The sequence below is a fragment of the Purpureocillium lilacinum genome, assembly GCF_023168085.1.
Source record: "Purpureocillium lilacinum CBS 284.36 DNA, scaffold_4, whole genome shotgun sequence".
Classification (NCBI taxonomy): domain Eukaryota; kingdom Fungi; phylum Ascomycota; class Sordariomycetes; order Hypocreales; family Ophiocordycipitaceae; genus Purpureocillium; species Purpureocillium lilacinum.
In genome coordinates this window covers 3,233,984-3,257,064 of record NW_027072114.1, presented here as the reverse complement: position 1 = coordinate 3,257,064, position 23,081 = coordinate 3,233,984, and the positions used below count along the sequence as shown (strand labels likewise).

The 23,081-nt window shown below is 61.4% G+C and overlaps 5 protein-coding genes across 5 annotated transcripts; 2 read left to right on the top strand and 3 right to left on the bottom strand.

The window, feature by feature from the left end:
* Positions 1–501: 501 nt before the first annotated feature.
* Positions 502–1,804, top strand: PLICBS_006148 (uncharacterized protein; the record flags this gene model as incomplete). Its single annotated transcript, XM_018319910.2, has 2 exons — positions 502–604; positions 684–1,804. 2 exons carry the CDS (start codon positions 502–504, stop codon positions 1,802–1,804), a joined length of 1,224 nt encoding a protein of 407 aa, XP_018182384.2.
* Positions 1,805–2,004: 200 nt separating this feature from the next.
* PLICBS_006147 (uncharacterized protein) lies at positions 2,005–3,015 on the bottom strand (the record flags this gene model as incomplete). The annotated part of the gene is made up of 1 exon (XM_065600870.1): positions 2,005–3,015. The coding sequence occupies one exon, from the start codon at positions 3,013–3,015 to the stop codon at positions 2,005–2,007; it is 1,011 nt and encodes a 336-aa protein (XP_065456942.1).
* A 2,411-nt stretch (positions 3,016–5,426) lies between these two features.
* On the bottom strand, positions 5,427–6,136 carry PLICBS_006146 (uncharacterized protein; the record flags this gene model as incomplete). Its single annotated transcript, XM_018319908.2, has 2 exons — positions 5,427–5,779; positions 6,106–6,136. The coding sequence occupies 2 exons, from the start codon at positions 6,134–6,136 to the stop codon at positions 5,427–5,429; spliced, it is 384 nt and encodes a 127-aa protein (XP_018182382.1).
* Positions 6,137–12,298: 6,162 nt separating this feature from the next.
* Positions 12,299–13,983, bottom strand: PLICBS_006145 (CAAX farnesyltransferase (FTase) subunit beta; the record flags this gene model as incomplete). Its single annotated transcript, XM_018319905.2, has 5 exons — positions 12,299–12,551; positions 12,619–12,909; positions 13,013–13,130; positions 13,190–13,317; positions 13,388–13,983. The coding sequence occupies 5 exons, from the start codon at positions 13,981–13,983 to the stop codon at positions 12,299–12,301; spliced, it is 1,386 nt and encodes a 461-aa protein (XP_018182379.2).
* Positions 13,984–19,599: 5,616 nt separating this feature from the next.
* PLICBS_006144 (uncharacterized protein) lies at positions 19,600–22,150 on the top strand (the record flags this gene model as incomplete). Its single annotated transcript, XM_018319901.2, has 2 exons — positions 19,600–21,991; positions 22,050–22,150. The coding sequence occupies 2 exons, from the start codon at positions 19,600–19,602 to the stop codon at positions 22,148–22,150; spliced, it is 2,493 nt and encodes an 830-aa protein (XP_018182375.2).
* Positions 22,151–23,081: the final 931 nt, after the last annotated feature.

Sequence of the window (23,081 nt, the reverse complement as noted above, 5' to 3'; positions counted from 1 at the left end):
GACCGCAGCAGGCGAGAGCACGGCAAAGCCGACAACGACACTGATACCGCCCGCACCGCCCAGCGCCACACCTGTTCGTGGTTAGCTGGGCGAACCTGCCTGACGGCCGTTGATCTGCATCAGCTGTCCGGGGGTGGAGGGCAGATGCAACGTTAACAACAGACACGGCCTGTGCCGGGCGCGAGACAGGGGGCTCGGGCACTCCAGCTGAGGTACGGTACGTACTCTTGCTGGAACGGGACTCTCGCAGCGTCGATGTGCTCCCCGGGGTTTAACCGGCGCAAATCATGGAGGCTTCAACAGCTTCCAGCGGGGAGACTTCGCGCTCACAGCGAGCGCAGCCACTGGAGCGCCGGGCACCGATTGGCCCCACTGTGTCTCAGGCACGCGGATGCGCCAAACCGCCCCAGACAGACAACCTGCGCCGTACCTTGGCTTTAGCCTCACCGAGGCAAAACTCAAGCCAGTTCCAACCTCACCTCCCACTCCCGTCCCCGCGCCATGCTCTCCAGCAGCCGCGGCGTCCTCGCCCTCGGCTGTCGCCGCCGCGCAGCGGGTGCTACCCGGCGCTGCAGGCACTTCTCGACCGACCAAGTCATCAAGGGTACGCCGCAAAAGCCCTCCCCATCTTCGCCAGCACGGGGCGCACCCTGATTGACCCTCCCTCTCTCGCCGTCCGCCAGAGCACGACGTCCTCTTCCTGCGCCAGCAAGGCGCCAAGTACCCGAAATGGCACCTCACCGCGCCGCTGCGGCCCGACTCGCGCGTCAAGCTCTCCTACGGCGCGTCGCTGGCGGGCGAGGAGCTCATCGGGCGCAAGATGCTCGACGTGGTGCGCGACAGCGGCGGCCACAACGTCGTCCTGCACGAGGCCACGCTGGCGAGCTACATCATCAACTCGGAGCGCATGGCCACGCCGATATATCCCCATGATGCGAATACCATTGTCTCACTGCTTGATCTGAACCCGTCGCGCCCGGGCGAGGACCCCGACGACGACGCGGCGCCTCCGTTTGAGATCTTCGAGGCCGGCACGGGCATGGGGAGCCTCACGCTGCACCTCGCCCGCGCGATCCACGCGGCCAACGCCCCCGTCCCGCCGCCCCTGCGCCGCGCGCTCTGCGAGGCCAAGCTCAGATCCCGCCAAGACCCGTCCACCTCGCGGGTCGACCTCTCCCCGGACCAGCAGGCGGCCCTCGACGAATACGCCGCGACCCGCCGCGCCGTCATCCACACCCTCGACCGCAACCCGAAACACCTCCACGCGGCTTACAAGCTGGTGCGCAACTTCCGCCGCGCCCAGTACCTCGCCTCGATCGACTTCCACCTCGGCTCGGTGGAGGAATACCTCTCCGGGCGCCTGGCACAATCCGACGGGCAGCCCTTCCTATCGCGCGCCATCCTGGACCTCCCCTCCGCGCACGAGAACGCAGAGCAGGTCATCCGAGCGCTGTGCCCGAACGGGCTCTTGGTCTTGTTCAAGCCGTCAATCAGTCAAGTCGCCGACTTCCAGGCGTGGGCGCTGCGGACGCACCAGCCCCTGCGTTTGGAAAAGGTGCTGGAACTGCCCATCGCAACGACGACAGATGGCGTCCACGACGCTGCCGGTGGCAGGCAGTGGGACGTCAAGACGGTGGTGCCCAAGGAGCACCAGGGCGACGAGAGCAAGCGGGTGCAGATCATGAGACCCAAGGTGGGCGACAGGATAGCCGGCGGCGGCTTCGTCGCCGTGTTCCGACGCTGGCCGGTTGGCGACGCGCCCGTCCACCAAGACGCAGAGACGGAGACCCAGGAGAGGGAGTAGGTAGCCGACGCAGTCGACACCTTGTACAACTTGTATCACGACCTGTAGGATTCACAGATATCACAGCGTAGACGGCGTTGGGATACACGGTACTGGAATACACTATGTGCGGCATGACGCACATCTCTATTGACTCTCCACCCAGAGCCCCTGGCACCCGGTTGTATATGCTACCTAGTTGACAGGAGACATCTCAGGCCTCACAGCTGTACAGCGAGGACCTGCCCACCCTTTCCACCGGTGCCACCGCCCGTCACCACATACAGCGTCTTCTCATCACGCGTCAGCGCCGTCGACGTCGGCGAGTCCAACTTCACGTCTCCCTCAGCGACCACAAGGGGCGTCCACCGCCCATCCGGCGCCACCTTAACCAGCGTATCAAGATGCGTCGCCACATATGCCGTCCCGTCGCGCGCGACGGAGAAGTCATCAGGCACCTTGGGCGGACTCAGCGGCAGCTGCGCAAGCTGCTCCAGGTCGCCCACGCGCCGGCCCCATTCATCAATGCGCACGCGCGCAAACACGCGCTGCGCCGACGTCGTCAGGTACAAGAACCCGCCGTGGATCTTGATGCCGTTGATGCCCAGGGTCGGTAGGCCCGGCGGCACATCGCCCGGCGCGAGGCGCGCGTCCGCAAACGCCACGTCCACGCGGCCCGTCGTCGTGTCTGTGCGGAGAACCCGCCCGGCCTTGGAGTCGGCGCTCAGGACGACGTGTGGATGCCGCGGCAGGGCCACCAGTCCGTTGAGGATCTGCGCGGAGGGCAGCCGCGCCGCCGTGCGCACCACCGGACCTCCGCCGCCTGCGCCCGCCCGCCGGTTGAAGTCGACGGTGAAGATGCGCGCCGTGCCCGCCACGAAGCTGTAGTCGCTGAGGTTGTTGACGCCCGCGGACACGGCGAACACGTCGGGCGCGATCTCGGCGATGCCCGTCAGCCCCGTGACGCCCGGCACCTTGACCACGAGCCGCGCCGCACCGTTGTCGTCGCCGCCGTGGTGGTGGCGCCGCGGGTCGAGCGTGTACATGCGCCCGTCGTCAAAGGTGTTGAGCAGGAGGTGTCCATTGGGCCGGATCGCAATGTTCTCGACGAACTGCGTCGCGTTGGGGAACTGGTACAGCTGTCGCACGCGGACGATGGCGTCGCCGCCAAGCGCCGCCGCCTGTCCCGCGAGACTGGCAACCAGTGCGATGCTAGCTACCGTGCAGTGCATCTCGACGATCCGGGCTGTAACGTAAAGAAAGAGTAAACTGTAGAGCCGTTCCCGGACGCCGATTCGACAGCTACAGAGCAAGAGAGGCCGATCACCGTGTCAAAGGCATGCCAGTCGCTATTTATTCAACCCATGTCAAGTGTCTTTGGCCCGTGAGCTCCGAACGCCGGTCCTGCATGTAAGACCGGCCGGCGCGCGAGAGGCTTTTCTCTCTTTGGAATCCGTTGCGGCTGCAATGGCGTCCGCGGGTTTCCCCCCTCGTCGGCGATGGTGCCTGAGGCTGATTATAGCGAGTTAATGCGTGCGCAGCGGCTACCGGGGATTGCTGACCCGCGTCGAGGACCAGGACCAGATCTCGACCGCCACTCCGCGGACTCGAACGTCGCTTCGACCATGGGCTACTACGGCCATTGTTCCACGCTACTTACAATTATAAGCATGCGGCTAGAATCACGACGAAAGAGTTGGGGATAGTGCTCGCGAAGCATCCGCCCGAAAGCTACAGGAGCAAGACCTCCGTGGGCCGATGTCGGCATTGGAGCACGCAACTTCGTCATGACACAATACCAGCAGCAAAGTACGAGTGCGCCGTGGCCAGAACGCCAGCCTTGCGAGCCACAGCTTTCGTGGTGCCTTTGACTTCACTGAGGGCACGCTTCTTTCACTGGTGTCACCAACCTACAGGCACACGTGGCGGGCGAGTGCCCCGTATCCCGCACCCCCGCCATGCGATGGGACACCTTTGGCAATACTCACTAAGTCGGCAGCACAGAGACGGTGGGAAAACACTCTTGCGTGCTCCTCTCGCTTCCATACTTCAATGGGCAGGAAACGCACTCTACGACCGCCTCTGCATCTCGAGTAGCCGAGCGGGCATCGTAACGGGAGAGCTAAAGCCGGTCGAACCCGACATCACCGCCGACGCGTCGACATCCGACTCCGTACACTTCGTCCCTCGGTCGAACCAAATGTCTCGACGGGGAAGTCCTACCTCACCCAAGAGGGTCGCTGGCCCAGCATTACCACGGCCGCAGCAAAGCGCATGAAACGGCCCCTCTCCCCCTCAACCGCCGCCCACTTCTCCCATGCGAGTGCGCAACTGCCGATACGCCACGGCACCTGTCGCGTTGCACAATCAAGATTGGTCACCCTGCAACCCCCTGGCCCCTTGGCCAGCAGTGCGTGGCAGGGTGCGCCCCTGGGGTCACCATCTCCCAACGAACGCGCACCCCAGGCACTGGCAGCAAAGAGGACTCAGTATGTACGGAGAGGAATTCGTTTCTTCGTAGTCATTAGATCATGAAGCTCTTTCGACCGTCTTTCATCGCTCGTCATCGTGTGATCTCCTCGTCGGCCCAGCCAGGCACTGCTCTTTCGAGTCGAGACACGCAGCCGTGTCTCACCCCCGACGTCATCAAGTCAATCTTGAGAAACATCTGCCTCCATTTGCTCCTCCTCCGATGCATGTGCTCCCACAGAGCGTGGTCCCCCAATGGTGCCAACTAAACGTATGCCAGAAAGGTGTGAGAAGGAGCCCGCAAAGGGGCACGAAGAAGGGGTGGGGTTGTGCAAAGGAGCGCTGCCACCGTCCCTCGTTTGCTGCAAATGCCTGATACACAAATGCCACCGCCGTGGCCTCCCCGCTGTCCACGAGAGGCTTGACAGCCCTGGAACAACACCAAAGGAATGCAAGCAAGCAAGCAGTCTAGCCTCCCGGATTCGCGGAAAAAGTGGTTGCCTGTGTCGTGACCTGAGACGGAGGGCGTCCATCCAGATGCCAGGATAAAGGCTGTCCAAGGCGACGCCGGCTGCCGCGGTCCAAGTAACTGGTAACCTGGGCCGGACTACCAGGACGGAGGGACTCTCCAAGAAACGTCAGGGTAAAAAAGGAATGAGGCCGTGGCAGCTGGTCCTGTTTGCTCCCAACTACTGGGCCGGACTGGTCATCCCGGTCCTGAGGCAGCCTCAACGTCGAGGCTGAAGAACAAGTAGAAAAAAAGTTTATGACAATGTACGCAAGAAGAAATGAATGGAAAGGGAAAACTAAAAGCGCGGCCGTTAATCTGAGGAAGGTCGTTTCTCTAGAAGTTGTCGTTTCGTGTCGTCATAAGTCGTGCCAAAAAACATGAAGCATCAGAGTATGCAGCGCTTTTTGTCCGTTTCGGTTTTCGTTTTGGTTTTGAGTTCTTCGCCTGCTGGTGGTCCTTTCGCTCTCCCGGCCTTGTCCCACCCTCGTTCAAGATCGCGCAGGAGCAGTGGGCCGCGTTGCAGAGGTGTGTGTCCGGTCATCTCCCCTCGAGGACTGCCGTGAAGCATTTCAACCGCCTTTATGTATGCACCTGATGGTCTCCGCGGCACAGCGTCTCCAACCCTAGCCTTGGCAGGGGTGGAAAAGCCCATTCGCCAGGGCTCTAGTCGAAGGAAGCAGTGGAACTGCTGCTCGAGTGGTTCCCAGAGCGACGGCCATGGCTGCCGCTGCTGTCACGCGACGACGTGTGACGGCTCTTGCGGCGACGACCCGTGTCCGACGTGGCGGGGAGTCCTTGGACGATGCCGTTGCGGGCGAGCATGCCGCCATTGACGGAAAAGTTCCGGCAGACCATAAAGGCACGCATGGCAGCGTTCTCCTGAGCGAGGACGTCCGACTCGTAGGCCAGGTCCGTCTGGTACTCACGCCCGTTTACGAGAACAAGGCAAGTGAAGCCGTTGTTGCCTCGGTAGCATTCGTAGGAGGGGTCTGTCCATCCGCGCCGACGGCAAAGGCCTGCAAGCAAAGCCAATGTTAGCAATTGTGTCCGTCTAAGCGGTCCTGGCGGCTACGGCCGTGAGCATCCGTCGGGGTTTGGGCTGGCCTTGAGGCTCAATGGCAACCACACGGCTCGCGAAGGAACCCTGCCGACGATGCGCGGATTCACTGCGACGTGCCCAACGACGGCGAACGCATCCCCCTGCCGTCCTGTTTGTTCCCGAACGCACACCCCGCGCATCAGATCTCACACTCTTACATCCCAGACGACTCCCGCTGGGAACCCGCCGGCGGCCCAATTGGGCTGCTGTGAATTCAAAGGACACTCAATTCGGCAGACTTACTCTCCAGGTACTGCATGTAAAAACCACCCATGGTCGTCGTGGTGTTGCCCAACGGTGATCCGGGATGCCGGCCGGATTGTCGTCGATTTTGGGGGGGCGAAAAAGTGGAAATATTCGACGGGCACCGGTTGTGTGTGTGCGTGCGTGCGCGCGTGCGTGTGCGCGTGTGAGAGTGTGCCGTGCCTGTGCGTGTTGTGTGGCAGTAGCAACAGCGGCGGCAGCGGCAGCGGCAGCAACAACAGCAAACGGCTCAGGGCACTTTGCGGCGCGGCAAGAGACAACAAGGTAGTAAGCCACCGAGGACGACAAGGACAGCAGAGAGAGAGGCCCAAATGCAGGTGCAGAGTCGGTCAATCTGCAGCGAGGCCCAACGGAGAGCAGCAAGAGGGTGGCAGGGAACACGCAATTAGGGCTTCGAGAGGGCGAGAGAGACGGGGAGGAGGAGGACGTGGTGGTCGACTCCCGGGCAGATAAACAAAATGGGACGACGCGGGAGCGGAGCGGAGGGGGAGGGGGGATAGAAGTCGGAGGAGGTTTGGTCTGGTTCGAGCGAGGGACCAAGCCAAGGAAGAACCTTAGTATAGGTACCGAGCTACGCGGCGGGCGCAGGGGAGACGAGACGGCGACGGCGAGACATGTGTGTTTTAATTGCAAAGCCAAAGAGCATGTTGCTAGCGCCCGGCCCGGGGGTGTCTGGAGTCACAGGAGACGCGCGAATGGAGGCAGATGCGAGCAATGGATGCGGCTCTCGAAAAGAGTGTGACCCATCTTGATGTGTTGGCGTTCCTCGTCGCCAGTTGTGAAAAAACCGCTGGACACTAGGCCGCTCCACTGCGGCGTCGCATGGGGACGGCGGGCGTCTGCTAGGTCAAAGGGTCGATCTCCAGCAGGATGGTACCGTTGCCCGCGACCTTGTACCCTCCGAGTCGCCGTCGCCGTCCTCGTCGTCGTCGGTCCAGCACATCTACCGACCGGCCCGTTGGACATGGATGAAACTGTGCTTGCTCACTTGCTGGGCCTCTGCTCCCGCCTCCTTTGGGGGCCGGCGCGTCCATGGCGGCACCTGGCCGTCAACGTTTTGTTTTGTTTTCCCGGCGCCAGCCACGATCCAGGCTCTTCATCGGCTGCCGCAATGGATGCCCCGAGGCGCGGCGCCGTCGACGTGTCTGACGCCCCGAGAGCAGCGGAGCGGTACTTGGAGGCTCCGTCAGAGTACCGCACCGCAGGTCAAGTGTACTGTACGGTACACACGCAGATGCACAAGTTCGAGTCGAGTATTAGACGACTCGTCGGTGGGGTGGCGAAAGGCAAACCAGGAGAACCGCGGCCAAGTCCCCCCCCGCGGTGTCATGGCCCGTACCCTCACGCCCAGACGCCGCTCCTCTGGTTGGACGGCCCTTCACAGGACATCCGAGATCTCTGTTTCTGGCGGCCACTAATGCAGAGCACGTCAAGCAGTGTCCAGTGGCAGCCATGGCGCATCAAGGCCGGTACGCTGCAACTCTCCCGGGGAGGGGGGGCCCTTGCCCATGCCCATGCCCATGAGCTGCAGCGACGATTCGTACAAGGTCCCTGACTGACTCCATGGACCGACTTCCAAGCATGGGCCAGCTGGGGAGGGGCGAGCGTTCGTCCGGCAGCCGGCCGTGGGGTCCGTCCGGAGCAGCAAAGTCCATCGTCAGCGCCATCATGGTGCGGCACGAACAAGCACGAGCAGGCCAGATTCGTTGACGCTTCTTGGCAGCACCGTACGCGCCGGCGCCCCGGGGCCCGCAATCAAACGCCGGCAGGTAGCGCGGGCGATTCGCCGACGCGCAACAAAGTTGCATCACGGGCAGCTCAAGCCGTCATGGAGAACAAAATTTACTGGCTCGCCGCGGCCGACTCGCGCTGGGGCGCTTGCCCGCTCCGTGGTGGCGAGCCATTGCCCAGTGAGGAGCCCCCCGGCGAACGACGACACGCGCGCGCCAGAGAACGGTCGGTGAGGGCGACGACGGCAACGGGCACGGCGCCTGCACTGTATCTGAGGAATGTGGTAGCAGCAAGCTGCATGAACAGGAGTGGCCGGGTGGTGCGTGGCCGTCCCTCATGCCAGCAGCTGCACTGCATGGATGGGCGAGTGGCTGGGATGTGGATCGAACGAACCTGATGAGGGCCACCACGACCGCAGGCGCACGCCCCCCCGTCATCTCGCTGGCTCGCTCGCTCGCTCGAGAGGAGGTTGGGTCGGCCCAGCAGGAGGGGCTTCACAGACAGCAGCTTGTCGACGGAAGCTTGAACGGTGAGTGAGGCCCGGCTGATTGGGCCGTCGAGGAGGGGTCGCGAGGCAACTAGGCGCAAAACGGGCCTGGCCTGCTCGAGCCCTTCTGCAATGATGAGTTGGCAATGCTGCTGGTTTGACGATATTAATAAAAGGGGCAAGCGGCCGGACGCGCTTCGCGGGCAGGTCAGGTAACCCGGCGCATCCCAGGTGCGCGACAAAGACGCACGCTTGGCCGCCTTTTCTGGCCTCGTCGCGGGTCCTGAAGTGGTTCGCCTGCGCGCGGGGTATCATGTACTGTACCAAGTACGTTACTTTGTCGTTTTGTTACATGGATGCCGGACCTGGGGAGACGTCGGCGGCGTCCTTGTTGAGGATACCTGGATCCTGGGAGGCGCGAAGATGGATTGACGTCTGGCCCCTTTTCTCCGCGGCACGAGGGGGCTCTCGCAATCCAGCCCTGGCGCGTGCTCGTCTGTCCGGCTGTTCGGACATGAGGCCAAGGTCTCGGGACAGCTGCTAGACAGGACAGGCTGAATCGCCCCGTCCAAGAGGCTGCTTGGAAAGTTCCGATGGTGGACCAGGGTGCAGGGCCGCCGTGGCGGGCGGGCTGCTGGTCGGTGCTGGGATTGCCGGCGCTGGCCCGTCATTCGACAATTGGGGGCCCTTCTCCGCCGCGTCGGGTCTATCAATCGAATAGCGAACTGGCTCGACTGGATGCAAAGAAAACAGCTGGTCGACGTGTGCCTAAGACCCAACGCAACGGAGACCCGCCGATGACTCCAGGCGATGACGGCTTTGCCGACGCTCTGCTCGCCATCGGGCCGAGCGCAGCAAGCAGACATGGTCATGACATGGCATAGCATAGCATGGCACGACACCGTCGGCCGGGGCCATGGCCGTGGATCGCGTCCCTCGCGCGACCCCGTCGAAAGAAGGGTCCTTTCTTTTGCGCTGATCAAACTGGAAGCCCGCCGGCATTGTGTCCCCAGGATCGGCGTGGCAGCCCGCGAGATTGGTAGCGACCTGCGTGGCTGGCCAACAGAGGTGTCCCCAGAGGTGCGTGGCAGACCGACACATGCGCACTGCATGCCCCGGTGTCGACGGGACCGTACCAGGCCACAACCAGGCCAGGCCAGGCCAGGCCAGTGGGAGAGGACGGAGGGGGGGACCCCTCCTTCATGCAAAGGCCGCAGAGTAACCGGCTTGTTGGATTTTGGTTGGCGAAGCGTCCGCCCGATCAGCCCTCGATGCCACTCTGGAAGCGTCCCCCCAAGAGCGACACCACGTTGCCGGCGCTGGCTCGAGCGTCACCGTAACAAGCTTTCGCCTTGCCGCAGCCCTGGAGCTTCGTCTGGTTGCACGGCGGCGGTGCCGGCCAGTCGCTTCCGTCGTCAGCCACCCAGCAGCATGGGCCATGCAATCATCGTCATGGGCGTCATCCGTCGTGCTGTCAGCGGGTGCGTTGCGGTGCCCCTCGCCCCTCGCCCCTCTCGTCCCCTCCTCTCCTGTCCTTTTGGTGGTTGCCCGCCCGCTCGCCCATGATTTGCCCGGGCCTTGTGGCCACTTGGGCCGGCTTGTCGGAATTGGCTCGAAGCGGGTTGGATGACAATGGCGACACGCGGGCGTGCGGTGTTTGTTTTGTTTGGATGACCGGAACAGGGCGTTTCGCTTCTCGCGCGCGCGCAGAAAGCGTGTTTGTTGTTCCGTCTTGTCGTTCCGCCTGTTTTGTGCGGCCATACGGCAGCCTGAGGCTCACCACGGAAGAGCAAGTTTGGCAGGCGCTGCGTCGGGAAGGCGCGAGCGTCCACAAACACTCTCACTCGCAGACGCTCTCGAGGCTCGATGCTCCGGCTCACCTCATGCTTCGAACTCAAGGCTCCTCCCCCGGCCGCTCCGACCAAGGCCTCGAGCCCTGCAGGCCCCAGTCTCGCTGCCTCGTTGCCTCATCGTGGCGAATGATGCGCAGACTGTGCGCGCCCGCATCCGCGCCCGCGCCCAGCACTGCATGAATCCACGCCTTGGCTGACTCGGCTCCGTCGCAGACGGGCGCAGGCTGGGCGGATCGGGGTGGTCGGCGCTGTTGCTTGCATGGAGTCGTCGGCCTGCAGGGAAGCTCCCCGCCTCGCCTCGGACCCAGGACGATACATACGCCCACCGGGACACGTCAATGTTGTGTCCCAGCGGACCCTTGGTGGCGCCGGCGTCGCAATCTGCTCTTGTGCAGGCCATCCCTTCCCCCCTGCCCGGTCCATTGTGGTATTTATACGCGTCCCCCGTACCGAGCGGGCGTGCCCTGTTATGACTTGCATTAGCAGATGGATGGAATGTGCCGGCATGGCGTGCCATCTTTTCACTTTGTACGATGGCGGCTACGAATGCGTCTGGCTAAGACATGGTCTGCTTCGAGAAGGGATTCTGAATCCGGACAACACGAAACGCGACTGCTCCGACCATGGAAAGCGGCTGTGCAAGCCCACGACATCGTCTGTTCATGTTGCCGGATGTGCGTCTGCACTGTCATAAAAGTCGGGATATTTACATACATAGGTTGTCCGCAAACCTCGCCACATATCCGGATGACCCCTCTTTGCATTATGCGCCGACAACTTAGCAGACTTGTGGATCTCTTTCACCATCGCCCTCGTCTTGTTCGTAAATCACTAAACTCCGTACAAACTGCGAAGGAACGCAATATGCACGGAGCGGTCGCATCTGATGCGGCCAGGTACATACAGCAAACGCAAGGGAAAATACATGACTCCGAGGCAGAGCACGGGTCACTTGGGCCAGGCCCAGCCCCCTCGTCATGTCTGGCCCTCGCCATCGATACCAATTGCAACAAGACGGCGGTGCTAGGCTGCAAAGGGCCACCTGACAGGTTCAAGTTGCGCTTCCAGACGGTTCCGCATGAGCCTGCCCGCCGTCACGTCTCTGACACCGTTTCATGGCTGTCCGACCGTCTGCAACCCCCAATGACAGGGCCCTCCAAGATCCGCATGGCGTCGAATCTGTCAAAGCAGCAGGTTATTGCGTTCCCGCCAAAGACCATCGCCTCGCGGTGTTTGAGACATGCATCGGCGCGCTCGTACCCTTGTCCACCGGGTGGACGCCCGATCCGGAACCATGCGACTACCAACATGACCGCCACTATCCTTGCCTCCACTTCCAACGTCCAGTCCCTGGGCCCTGGGTGATGCACTCCGTACAGTAGATGCGGTGTGCGTGTGGCTCCGAGGGCCGGCACCCCTCGTCGTAGACAGGCATGCGCATGTGCTTCTTTGTAACAGCGACTGGACGATGCGCTGGCTGATCCTCGCGCTGCAGCCGGTAGTGTGAGCAGCATCAGCGGCCGGCGGAGATTGGCGAAACGCACGAGCAACCCACTCCGCAGGCCGTCGTCGTGAACCATTCACACGATCCATGTCCAAAGTACGCATGCGTGCATTACCCCCGTAGCATCATCTTCAACGTTCCCAAGGCCCCAGGCGACATATCCTATTGCTGTATACTTAAACTGGGGCAGCCGGCCTGGCCCACGTTGGCCGCACCGGAGCAGGCCTGAGCGCTTGGCCCAAGGCCCATCGACCTTCGCAAAGACCACCCAGTAACGGGACTGATGAGTTGTCCTTCATGCAACTAAGTCGGCGGTGGCGGTGATGCTTCAGCTTGGCCCGCTTCGACCGTGCGCCCGACATCCGCCGCTTGGAAGCGCCGTCGACCATCGACCGTATCGGCTGCATCCACCTCCCCGTGAAAGCAGGCAAAAGAGAATAATTCTTTTTTCTGACGCACGTGATGCGGGAGTCGCAGGATGTCTGTGCGACTGCGACTTGAGCGTGCATGCGCCAAAGGCGAGTTCGATGCAGATTAAAGAAGGCGGATGCTGCTGCAGCACGCCGTTGGATCCGGCATGACATTGGCGCTGAATCTCTAGAAGCCTTGCTTGGAGGCAAAGTACTTCTGACAGGATTCTGCCTTGTGCTGGGGAATGACAAAAACGGGATGTGTCGTACAGACTCGATCCTCCTCGTCGAATATCTGCTCGCCCTTGACGTGTGGCGACACACTCCAGACATCGCCATCCAAGACGGCCGCACCCGCACGGGCAGAGACAAAAGTCCACTTGTGCTGCGCAGAACTCAGTCCCGAGAGCACGTAGCAAGTGTGGTACGCGTCCGAGTACCTTGAGCGACGGGTTAACGCGGACGGACATACACGGGCACGTCAGCACGGGGGACGGGGCTACTCACTTGCTGGGCTTGTCTCTCAGCCCCCCGCGTTTCGACAGGTCCTGGCCGCAGCAGAGGATGTACCGTATCAAAGCATTCCTGCTGAACAGGCTGTCGTCGGCCTGCATTGGTGTGCAGTCTGCAGCCGGGGCCGCGGGCCCGTACAAGGCCGCCTCGATCAGGGGCCAGCACCCGCCAACCCAGTGGCTATAGCACCCGTCGACCAGCTTGTTGGTGCGGCCGGAGAAGCCGCCCTCTGGTGCGTACTGGCGAGCAGACAGCCAGGACAGGAGTCGAGGGACATCAAGATACCTGCGGGGTTTCGCCAACGGTCAGCACGAGGGAGGGTCGTCGTCCGCGCCGTAGCACTGGAGGGGGGTGTGGGAATACATGACGACTTGAGCGACCAACTTACTTCGGAATGCTTCTGTGGGGGGAATCGAGGATGGAGAGGCATCCCAACGCGCAAAAGGCGTATGCACCATGGGCCTCGACGCCCGGCTTAGCCGACACGCCTCCCTCGTACGTCTGGCCTAGGCAAATCAAGAGTCAGGAGAGGATGCATCGACGAAAAGACGGCGGCGACACTCACATCGCCGAACCCATTCCCCGAGGCCGCTGAAGAGGTCCGTATGGCCGGACGCACGGGCAGGAGAGTCGGGTGACAGCTCGAGGGGGATGTTGAGCAGCGAGATGAGGACGGCTGCACAGTAGGCCCCTCTGCAAAGTGTGTCAGTGGCCCGGCCGGTGGTACAGCATTTTGGCGTCTGCGACGGGGAGCTCGGCATACCTCACATCCTCCTCGCCACCCACGGCCATCTGGAAGCCGCCGTCGGGCTGCTTCAACGAGCACAACCACTTCCACATGCCCCGCCTGTCAATGACGTCGTAGGCATCATCCCCCCCGACCAAGGCCAGAGCCAGGACCGTCGCGTATGTGGTGGCGAGATGCGACGTCTGGCCGAACCCACCCGCGAACCCGCCCGTCTCGTTCTGCATGGGGCGGACCGTCTCCATGAGTCTCGCGCGATAGGGGGCCACATCCTCACCGAGAAGCGACATGCCCGCGAGGCACCAGTAGAATATCCACGGCCGGCTGGGGTCGGCAGCCTTGAACATGGCCGGCAAGAGGCCGAGCTGCTTGTGCAAAAACTTGACGTGGCGGTCGCGGTACAGGTGCGGGACGCCATGGGCGTTGTGCTTCTCATGCCCCTCCCCTTGCGCCGCCAGAAAAGGCAGGCATTCCTCGATGGTCTCGTCCTGCAGCAACGAGCTCTCCGTCTGGAGCGCGTCGCGTATCGGAGGATTAGTGGTGAAGAGGGGCGGGATGCTCACACCCTCCTGGTGCGCGGCGCCCATAGCCGGTTCTGCCGCCGCGGCCGCCATCCTTTGGCTTCTGTTGCTGCTCTTGGCGTTTGCGCTGCGACTGTCGAGCTGACGAGAAGTGCGAGGAGGCTGTTGATGATGCAAGAAGACGACTCGGGGTCTGGCGCGGTTTGGTCTTGCCCGGGTTCTCATAACGTAGCGGCAGCCAAACAGCTCGCGCATGCCATTAAAAAGACCCTAGGACCAAATGTTCACCCCGCCTCGCTTGCTATTGTCTATTGAGACATTGTCGGCGGACGCTGAGCCGGCGAGAGTAGACCTTTGTGGATTCTACAGCATAAACAATGGCGAGGCAGGCGCCATCATGCGCCCAATGTGGTTGAAGCCGGAATATCGTCGGATATTTTCTTCCAATTACGATTTCCGACCGCGCCGCAGCTCCCAACGACATGCAAACCCACATTTGGGCTCGCAGAGGGGGCGCAACAATGGAAATGGCGAAAGCGTCCGCAGCTCGTGGCCATGGACATGGAGATGGAGGGTAAACATGCGGTTCACATGACTTCTCATGAGGATTGTGTTGTCTGCGGCCCCCGCTTTAGCTGCCATCCTCGTGTGCATCGCCGCGAGGGCTGCGCCGTGCCACATCCGCGGCACGGACCGCGCGGCGTCGACAGGAAACGACTCAATCTCACCGTGCGCCTCTTCAAAGATGACGACACAGTGGTTTTTTTGGACACGATGTGGTCCAACTGTTTGCTCAAAATGTGCCAGTCAGCCCGGACCACGGAATCTTGTCCCAGGAAACCAACCCTGTGCCACTCTCGTCTTCATTTTCAGACCCTGTGACTCGTGCAGTTATTCCCCTCACGACGCGGATGCTTTCCAGCCGTGAGGAGAGGATCTTATCGTCTTCTTTGACGATTTCTCGAGCAGGGGTAACACAAGCCGGTGAAGGCACTCTGTCTGTTCGGATCTGATGATGAAGATGCCATTTGCCTACAGCGCCGCCAGATGACGGCTCGCCAGTCCGAGTCGACCTCATCAAGACCTCATCAGTAGATATCTACTGAAGTAAAACTCTTACTTGGCTATCCTATACATCAGATAGTACTGTGCTATGGCTTTGTCTCACATCGAGCATGACGCTCTAGCAGAAACCATGAGTCTCCCACCCTATAGGCCTGTCATCGCTCTTCCAATGCTCTCCACCAAGGTGCTCAGCATACATGCCAGGACACATTGCCCGCCTGTCGGGACAATAAGCACGCGACTCTACACGGCTGGCTTCCCCCCCCCCCCCCCCCCCCCCCCCCCAATTCGCGTTTTCCGGACGGGGTTGCTGTTCCAAGCCGATTGAGGAGGCTAGTACTTCCTGTCTCTGATGCGTTTGCTAAACCTCACAAGGCGACATGACAACGCATTCGGCACCTTACCAATATTCGTCGCAAAGTTCAACGGGTCATTTAGAAAGCTCAAAAGCCCCATTGAGAAAGTGACTGCTTCATGTCGTCATGATTCTCGCCGGGCGATTTACTACATGAATGTGGTGTTTCATCTTGATGATTGTCAGCTCATCTTCGCAGGCTCTAAGGGGCAACAGCTCATAATCCTCGGCGAAACCTTCTTTACATACTACAGAATCAAGCTAATGATCAGGAGCTTGACGTCGCATGCATACGGCCAGTTATCCGATAAGCATGCAGGACATGTCAAGTCCGTGACCGCCTGTCCAGCGGGTCTGGCCCCATATTCCTATCTAGGTTTTGATCATGCAGTCAATGGGTTGTCGATTGCAGAGAGACCTCGCCGAGGCCGACTCTATTTGACGGCGGCTCCATTGAGAATCCAGGTACGGAGTACATTATGTACGTAATACGGGAGAAAAGAATGTATGCAGAAGCTGATACCTCGTTGTCTTTGTCGAAAAGTCCAGTACGACATACGCGTCACGGGGAGAACAAATGTCGGTGCTCAGACAGTCGAAAGGTCGACGGTCTCCGGGACCGGGCACATTGACCGACGAGCAGGTCGAAGTGTTGCCTCGGCTGGCAGTCGTGGGGCTGAGAAACAACGGAGGCCGAGCTGAGTGTCCGAAGGAATTCAGTTTCGACCTCGTGACACGATGTCTCGTTGATGTCGCGGAGTAGCGTGCCCCGACCCCGCTGTTGCGACGGACCAACATCGCCGGCGACGGGGAGGCTGGTTTCCGAGATTCACTGTCGCCTACACCACTGAGTGAACGGCGCTGTACTGGAGGCACAAGGGAGCTTATGCTGATTGCGTTGATTGAAGCGGAGAAAGTTTGGGTTCGTAGCTGGGGTTTGGGTGTAGGGTAACTTGATCTAGGGTTTACTCCGTAGAGACCTGCAGGACTAACACGCGAAACAGACACACGAGACACCGACGCCCAAGACATGATCCAGGTCCGGTGGACACGATGGCGCTCGTGGGAGACCAAGCGCTACGACCATGTGCCCCACGACATGACGCAACACCATGCTTTGCCGATGCCTGGAGGATCGTTCACGATGGAGAACCGTCGAGCAGCGCCGGGAATTCGGCCGGGCCTGGCACTTGTCAAGTTGAGCCTCGGGGTTCCTGGACTATAGGCAGGCGCGTGTGGAAGCAGCACGCAACTGTGCAACTACTGTGTCTCAGACGAGGTGGGAGCCGCGTGGAGCTTCCAGCACAGGGCCAAACCTGGCCTGTCTCATGGCCCGAAAGCTAGTCGTAGCGATTCCTTTTGGCCCTGGCTCACGTCTCTACTGACAGCCGGCGCGTTCGCAGAACAACTGTCGCTTCTCTGCGACGTGCACGCAGCCGGGGGTTGGTCGGCGAACCACCCCGGCTGGGGGCTGAGCTCGGTGCCGGTGCGCGGCAAGGTCAGCTTGTTGAGTGTCCCCCCCCCCCCCCCCCCCCCACCCCGGTGCTCGCAGTTGACACATGGGCCATTGCGCCTGCGACGTTGGTTTCCGCAGACCGGGAAAAAACGATTCGACAGACTCGGCCTCTGACCCGCAGCGATTCCGCCTTGACGAACCGCACGAGCTCAGACCGGCGCCTTGACGAAGAGAGAAATCTGGCGAGCGTGTGTGCCTGTGCCTCCCGCGGGGCAAAGCGAGCGAGCGGGCGAGCCATCGTGACGCACGGCGAGTCAACCAAGCCTAGACACAACCATGAAATCTGACAAACTGGTGCGCTGGCAGTCCGGGATGTGGCCTGCAAAAATCGCCTTGTTGGTGCAGCGGCCGGCAATGGTGGCGGCCCGGCGTCGACCACTCGGAGCGCGGTCGAATGCAGGGGGCATGGTTGGTGGTCAGGCGGTCCAGGTGACTGGCCGTTGAGGCGTTGAGGCGCTCCAAGAACGGCGCGTGAGGCCAGCCAACGCCCGCTGCCAGCGAGGCGGTTCTATTCTGCCCCGACTTGATACGGCGTCCATCCCCGTCCAGTCCAGCCGAGGCAGGCAGCCGGCCAGGTAGGGCCCTGGTGCTCCGTACGGAGGATGAGTGCTCGTACGAGCGGCCGTGCTCTGGGCAGCAAGAGATCGATGCCCGCGTCGGAAGGAAGGCAGCTCGGAACGGCTGCATTCATGTAGGTACGCGTCGCGGGCGGGCGGGTGCGGGGTGGGGGGACCAACATGTCGTGTTCAGCCTCTTTCTTTTTTCTGCTCGCGGGCGGGCGGCGGAGTGGACGATGGACGAGGATGGAGTGGGATGGAGTGGATGCGAGAGTCGACGAGCCGATAAGCTAGCAGGGCCGGCCAGGCAGGGTCCTTGCGGGTTCTGTATCGCAGCGGCAGCAGCAGCAGCAGCAGCAGCAGCAGCCCGGGCAGGCGCCGTGCCGTGCGTCCGTCACTCGGCTGGCTCCATGGCTGGGCTGGCTGTCGTGACACAGTGCGGGGCGCCGAGCTTGGGGCACGGCGAGGCACCGGCGGGTGGCGGCTGGCTTTGCGGCTGGGCCCGGAACCTTGATTCCTTGCCGGCTGGACACTGTCGCCGTCCCAGTCGGTGGTACGGCGGCCGCGGGCGGGTTGCAGCTGGAGGCGCATACGAGTGCCCAGACCAAGGCCCTTCGTTCACTCACAATGAGACGCGAGCGAGCATCATGCCGTCGCCACGCACAATGCCGCCGGCTGCGTCTGCGTCCTTCGTCATCGGCACGCACACGTGCATGCCCCCCGGCGGAGCCCTTGCCATCGTCGAGGACCAGGACTGCAGCAGATTGCCGATATTACGGCGGGATAATATTAGTATTGGCATCGTCTGCTGGGGCCGGCCCCGGGCACGGATCTGGATGTGCGTGGAAGGGTCCGTGGGCGCTCCACGCCAATCTAGGACACAGATCGGTCCTCGTTGGCTTTGGCCCTGCCACCTGCTTGGCGGGCGATTTGTCCGGGTGGGTGGCGACGGCGAGCAGGGAGCAGCGAGCCCGCTGGCGAGGCCGGATCTGATCTGATATTCGCGATGCCAAGGATCGACGTCCAGGTGCTGCCGCTGCTGCTGTCCGGAGCAGCTCGCTCGTATCGACCGCGTGCTACAGTACGTAGGGCATCAGGTAGCATGACAATCTTGCCTGACATGCTGAAGCCAAACGCAGAGCGCGCTTGCGACCTCAAGGGCGGCCGCGGCTGAGTTCAAACCCGTCCCCACGATCCGGATCCCCGCATGCCTCACATCCCGCAGACGAACCCATCGTTGCCTCGTTCATGTGCGTGATGCTCGTCCGCCCCTGTAGGGCAGCCATGCAGGCGATGCGAGGCTCGATCATGTGGATGTCGTGCACAACGCAGCGCAGCCGCTTTGCATGGCACCGCGCTGCACCGCACCGGAGAAGAAGTCGTGGGAAAAGCACCGCCATAGCCAGCGGGAAAAAGCAACCTTTGAAGGCAGAGGGGCCTGTGAGGCGAGGGGTGTCTGTGCGACCCGCGGCGGCAGTCGAATGGCAGTGGGTATTTGCGCCCAAAACGGCCCGAGATATGGCGACGTGGTTGGTCGCTCACTCTTCATGGCGAGACGAGACCAGACAGAACCCCGAGGTGGTGGGAGGAGGAGGAGGAAGACAACGGCGACGACGACGAGACGTGTGTGCACTGTGCGCCCGCCCGTGGCAGGGAGGCCCAGGCTGGTACTTACCCTCTGGATCCCGGCCAGGCCGCCCTCCACGGCCCGCCGCCAGGCCACTGATTGGGCGGACTAACCCCCAAGACTCCTCCGCCCACAGCGCACCGGGCCCGCTGGATCGCCCGACCTAAGCTCCACAGGTGTGCAGATACTCAGGCGCTTTGGCAGGCTGCCATTGGCTGCAGATCCCGGGCTTGGGGCTGGGCGCGCGCTCACCGCTTCTTCCTTCAACCCCCTCACTCGGGCCTGTCCGCAGGCTCTCTCCATCGCCATCCATTCCATCCCACAGCCCACACCAGCTTCGCCGTCGTCAGGTCACTGCTGCGGCGCCACGGGCTGTTCTGCTGCTGGTCGGCCCTGCGAAAACCACTCCCGCCCCGTTCGTGCCCCGTCTTCCTCGTTTCCTACTTCGTACACCTCCCGTCCAGTTCTTGCACCGGCCCTGCAACGAAAGAGCGGTGTCACGGGCTCGCCTTGATACAATATCGCCAGGCCTCGCATTCGACAGCCACTCGCCCTCTCTCCCCTCGGTCTCTCCCGCCTCTCCCCAAGCATGAGCTTCGATTTTGGCAGTGCAAATGGCGGAAATGATGCCTTGCTAGACCTCACCTTCGACCAGCACCATCGGGACCGCACGGCCGCCTACGCTTACACGGCCACCTCGACGTCCCACGCCGCCGCCTCGTCCGCCATCATGGCCAACTCAAGAACCTGGCCCATACCGCTCGGCATGGCGACCGCGACCACGAGCCCCCAGGCCAGCTCCCCCGTGGACCGCAAGGGGACGTCGCCGCTGTCCAGCTCGTCAAGCCCTCACAGCCAGCACTCGTCGTTGCATCATTCGCCCTTTGAGCCGTCGACCAACCCCCTCACCGACTGGGCTCTCCAGCAACAGCAACAGCAGCACCAACAACAGCAGCAACAGCAACAGCAACAACAGCAGCAACAGCAGCAGCAGCAGCAACAGCAATTGCCCGCTGCAGACCTGGCGCAGTTCCTTCACGAGTCGACGTTGATGAACTTTAACGCCTTCCCGCCCAACTTCCCGCCCAACCCACTCGACTACCTGCCCCCCTCTACGCAGGCCGCGCTTCAGGCTAACCTCTTGGAGTCCACCTTTGGCACCATGCCCTCGATGGAGGAGACGGCTCAGGCGATGCATTGGGGCAATGCAGGCATGGACAACTGGCAGGAGTTCCAGAACACGCTGCAGATGGATGGTCTCCCCCGGCTCGGCAGCGTCGGCAGCAACTCGCCCACCGGGACGTACCTGGAGGTCCTCTCGCTGCCCTCATCGTCCGGAGATGGATGGGCCATGGTGGACTGGAGTCACCACCACAATCTCGATCAGTTCCAGCAGGCTCAGAACGCAGCCATCTTCAACCCGTCCCAAACGCTCCACCTGCGGACCAACTCGGACTCCTCTGACGGCGCCAACTCGCTTGAATTCGGAAGTTTCGAGGAGATCCCGCCCTTCCCCTACTCTCCCTTCTCCCCGGATTCGGATGGTTACCAGGACAGCCACAGCCACCGAAACTGCTTTTCCAGTGACGGTCATAGCCATTCTCATGACAACGTCAGCCCAGCTGCTGCCGTCGCCCCCGTCCCTATCAAGGTTGAGTCCGTCGCCGCCAGCCGCCACAGCCCTGGCAGCGGTGCTGGGTCAACATCACCGCCGTCGTCCTCTTCGCGGCGGAACTCGGGACCCCGCAAGAGCCCCATCACCAAGACAACCAAGACCATTGTGCGCCGCACGTCCAACGGCAAGAAGGATGGCACTGTGGAGAAGAAGGTTGGCCGGAGAAAAGGACCCCTTCTCCCCGAGCAGCGTAAGCAAGCTAGTGAGATCAGGAAGTTGAGAGCTTGCCTGCGTTGCAAGTTCCTGAAGAAGACTTGCGACAAGGGTGAGCCTTGCGCCGGTTGCCAGCCGTCCCACGCCCGCCTCTGGCAGGTGCCATGCACTCGCATTGATATCAAGGACATTGGCTACTTCATGAAGGACTGGAAGGCCGACTACGAGAGGCACATGGACCTTGGCGTCTCCGTGTACAATGTCAAAGGTTTCTCTCAAAAGGAGAGCCTCATGTGGATCACGCACGGCTATGGGTTTGCCCTGCCCGTCATGGTCCGCGAGGTGTACGTCGCGGATGACGGCTGCTTCTCCGTCGAATGGGTCGAGTCAACCCAACCTGACCAGGACCCCATCGACTTTGAGACCCGTACCGAGAAGCTTGATGTCGGAGCCGAGGGCGTTCGCATCGATGCTCTTGCCGAGTACCTCGACAAGCACATCGATGGGCCGTTTGAGGACTTCATCGACGACCACTTTGAGGGCACTCCCTTCATCACGGAGATCCTCAAGACTGCTCACCGGTTCTACGTCAAGGAGGGTATGCCTGTGATCAAGAAGGCGCTCAAGCTCGTGCTGGCGTACAACTTGACCATGCACATCACCATGGTGGAGAACCAGGGGTCCGAGGTCAATCTCGATGGCCAGATTGATGACGAGGACTCCAAGTTTTACGGCCGCACTGTTGCGCCGGTCATGATCAACTTCCAGATCAAGTGTGCGCTTGCGGACATGTGGAGAGAGCTGCAAAAGGACATCCTTGAGGAGCTCTCTTCTCTGTACTCTGGCGTATACAGCGGCGAGAAGATGAAGAACTGGCCTACCATCTTCATGCTCGCATCCATCCTGCTCGCGGTCTGGGAGGAGATGCAGTTTGACTGCCACTACCGTGTGCCCGACCCGGCGGCGGTGAACAAGTTCTGTAACGACATGGAGACGACCCCCGTCGGAGTGATTGTGGGCCTCTTCCATGCTATCTCGCAGAAGCTGCCCGCCTTCACCGACTGGGACACCCGCCAGCATGGGCACCTGTTGCACAACAACACCTCGGTATGCGAGGCCATGACTGAGGTTCGACAACATGTTATCAAGCATGGTAAGTAGCCGTCCTTTCCTAGGAGACGTCGAACACCACCGCTAACTGTGGCATGCAGAGGCGTACCTGCGAACCCGCAAGGAGAGCAAGTTTGACCGTTACGACTTTGACTCGCTGTCGAACAAGTTCCTGTCCAAGCTGGTCATCCGCGCCAACTGAGAAGTTTCTCTGTCGCATGATACCCCATGATATTGCATGCATGTTTAATACCTGGCTCGCCTTGTGGCGGCCTTCCTCTCCTTTGTTAGACGCCCGGCTGGACCGTCGGAGCTGGACCGCCTCTCCTCGGTCACCCAGCGAAGGCGTCCGATACGACTCTACGCAAGCGACGCGATCCCAGTTGTCGGAATCGGACCCGTCGGGCCTCGAAAACCATTTTAACATTCTCCGCTGGCGGCTGGTCACCGCGCGTACGGCATGAAGTTACCTGACACAAATGTGTGACGACCCTGTAACGAACTCTTTTCAGCTTACCCAACGATGTATGACTTGAAGAAGACGCATTTATTGATTAACGGTGGCATCATATCTGGAGACACGGGACACGCCCTCTTGGCAGAGGCAACAAAAGGGAAAGCGATCTGTCATTTTCACGCAGCAGAGGAGGATCATGTTTCACGCCTTATGGGAGACGAAAGATCAGCATGACTTTTGCAGCTTAGACGAACGCGCATAGGAGGTCTGGTGAGCGGGACGATGACTAGCATTGCCTTGGCAGTAGAAGCGGGGAGGTTTGGATTCAAGGGGCACAGCATGGTTGCGTCATTGATTCGCGGCATGTCGAGGCATTCTAGGCACTGTTGACGGCCGTCGCTGGCAAATACAGCTTTTCTGCGCGATTCAAGTCGATGTTGCTTTGCCTTGAGTGTGACGGTATGTTGGCTTGCTGCAACACGCCTCGGGCACTAACATCGGGGCTACGATAAGGGTGTCGACAGCGTCCCACTTGGTTGGCCCCTCCCCCGCGACGAGCTAACGGGTCAACCAACTTGCAGTTACACAAAGAGGCGAACAAGAGCAGATGCCGCGTTTGTCATCGATGGCCAGAGCTCGCGCGGCCGGCAGCGAGGCATCTTTACCGGCGCGTCGC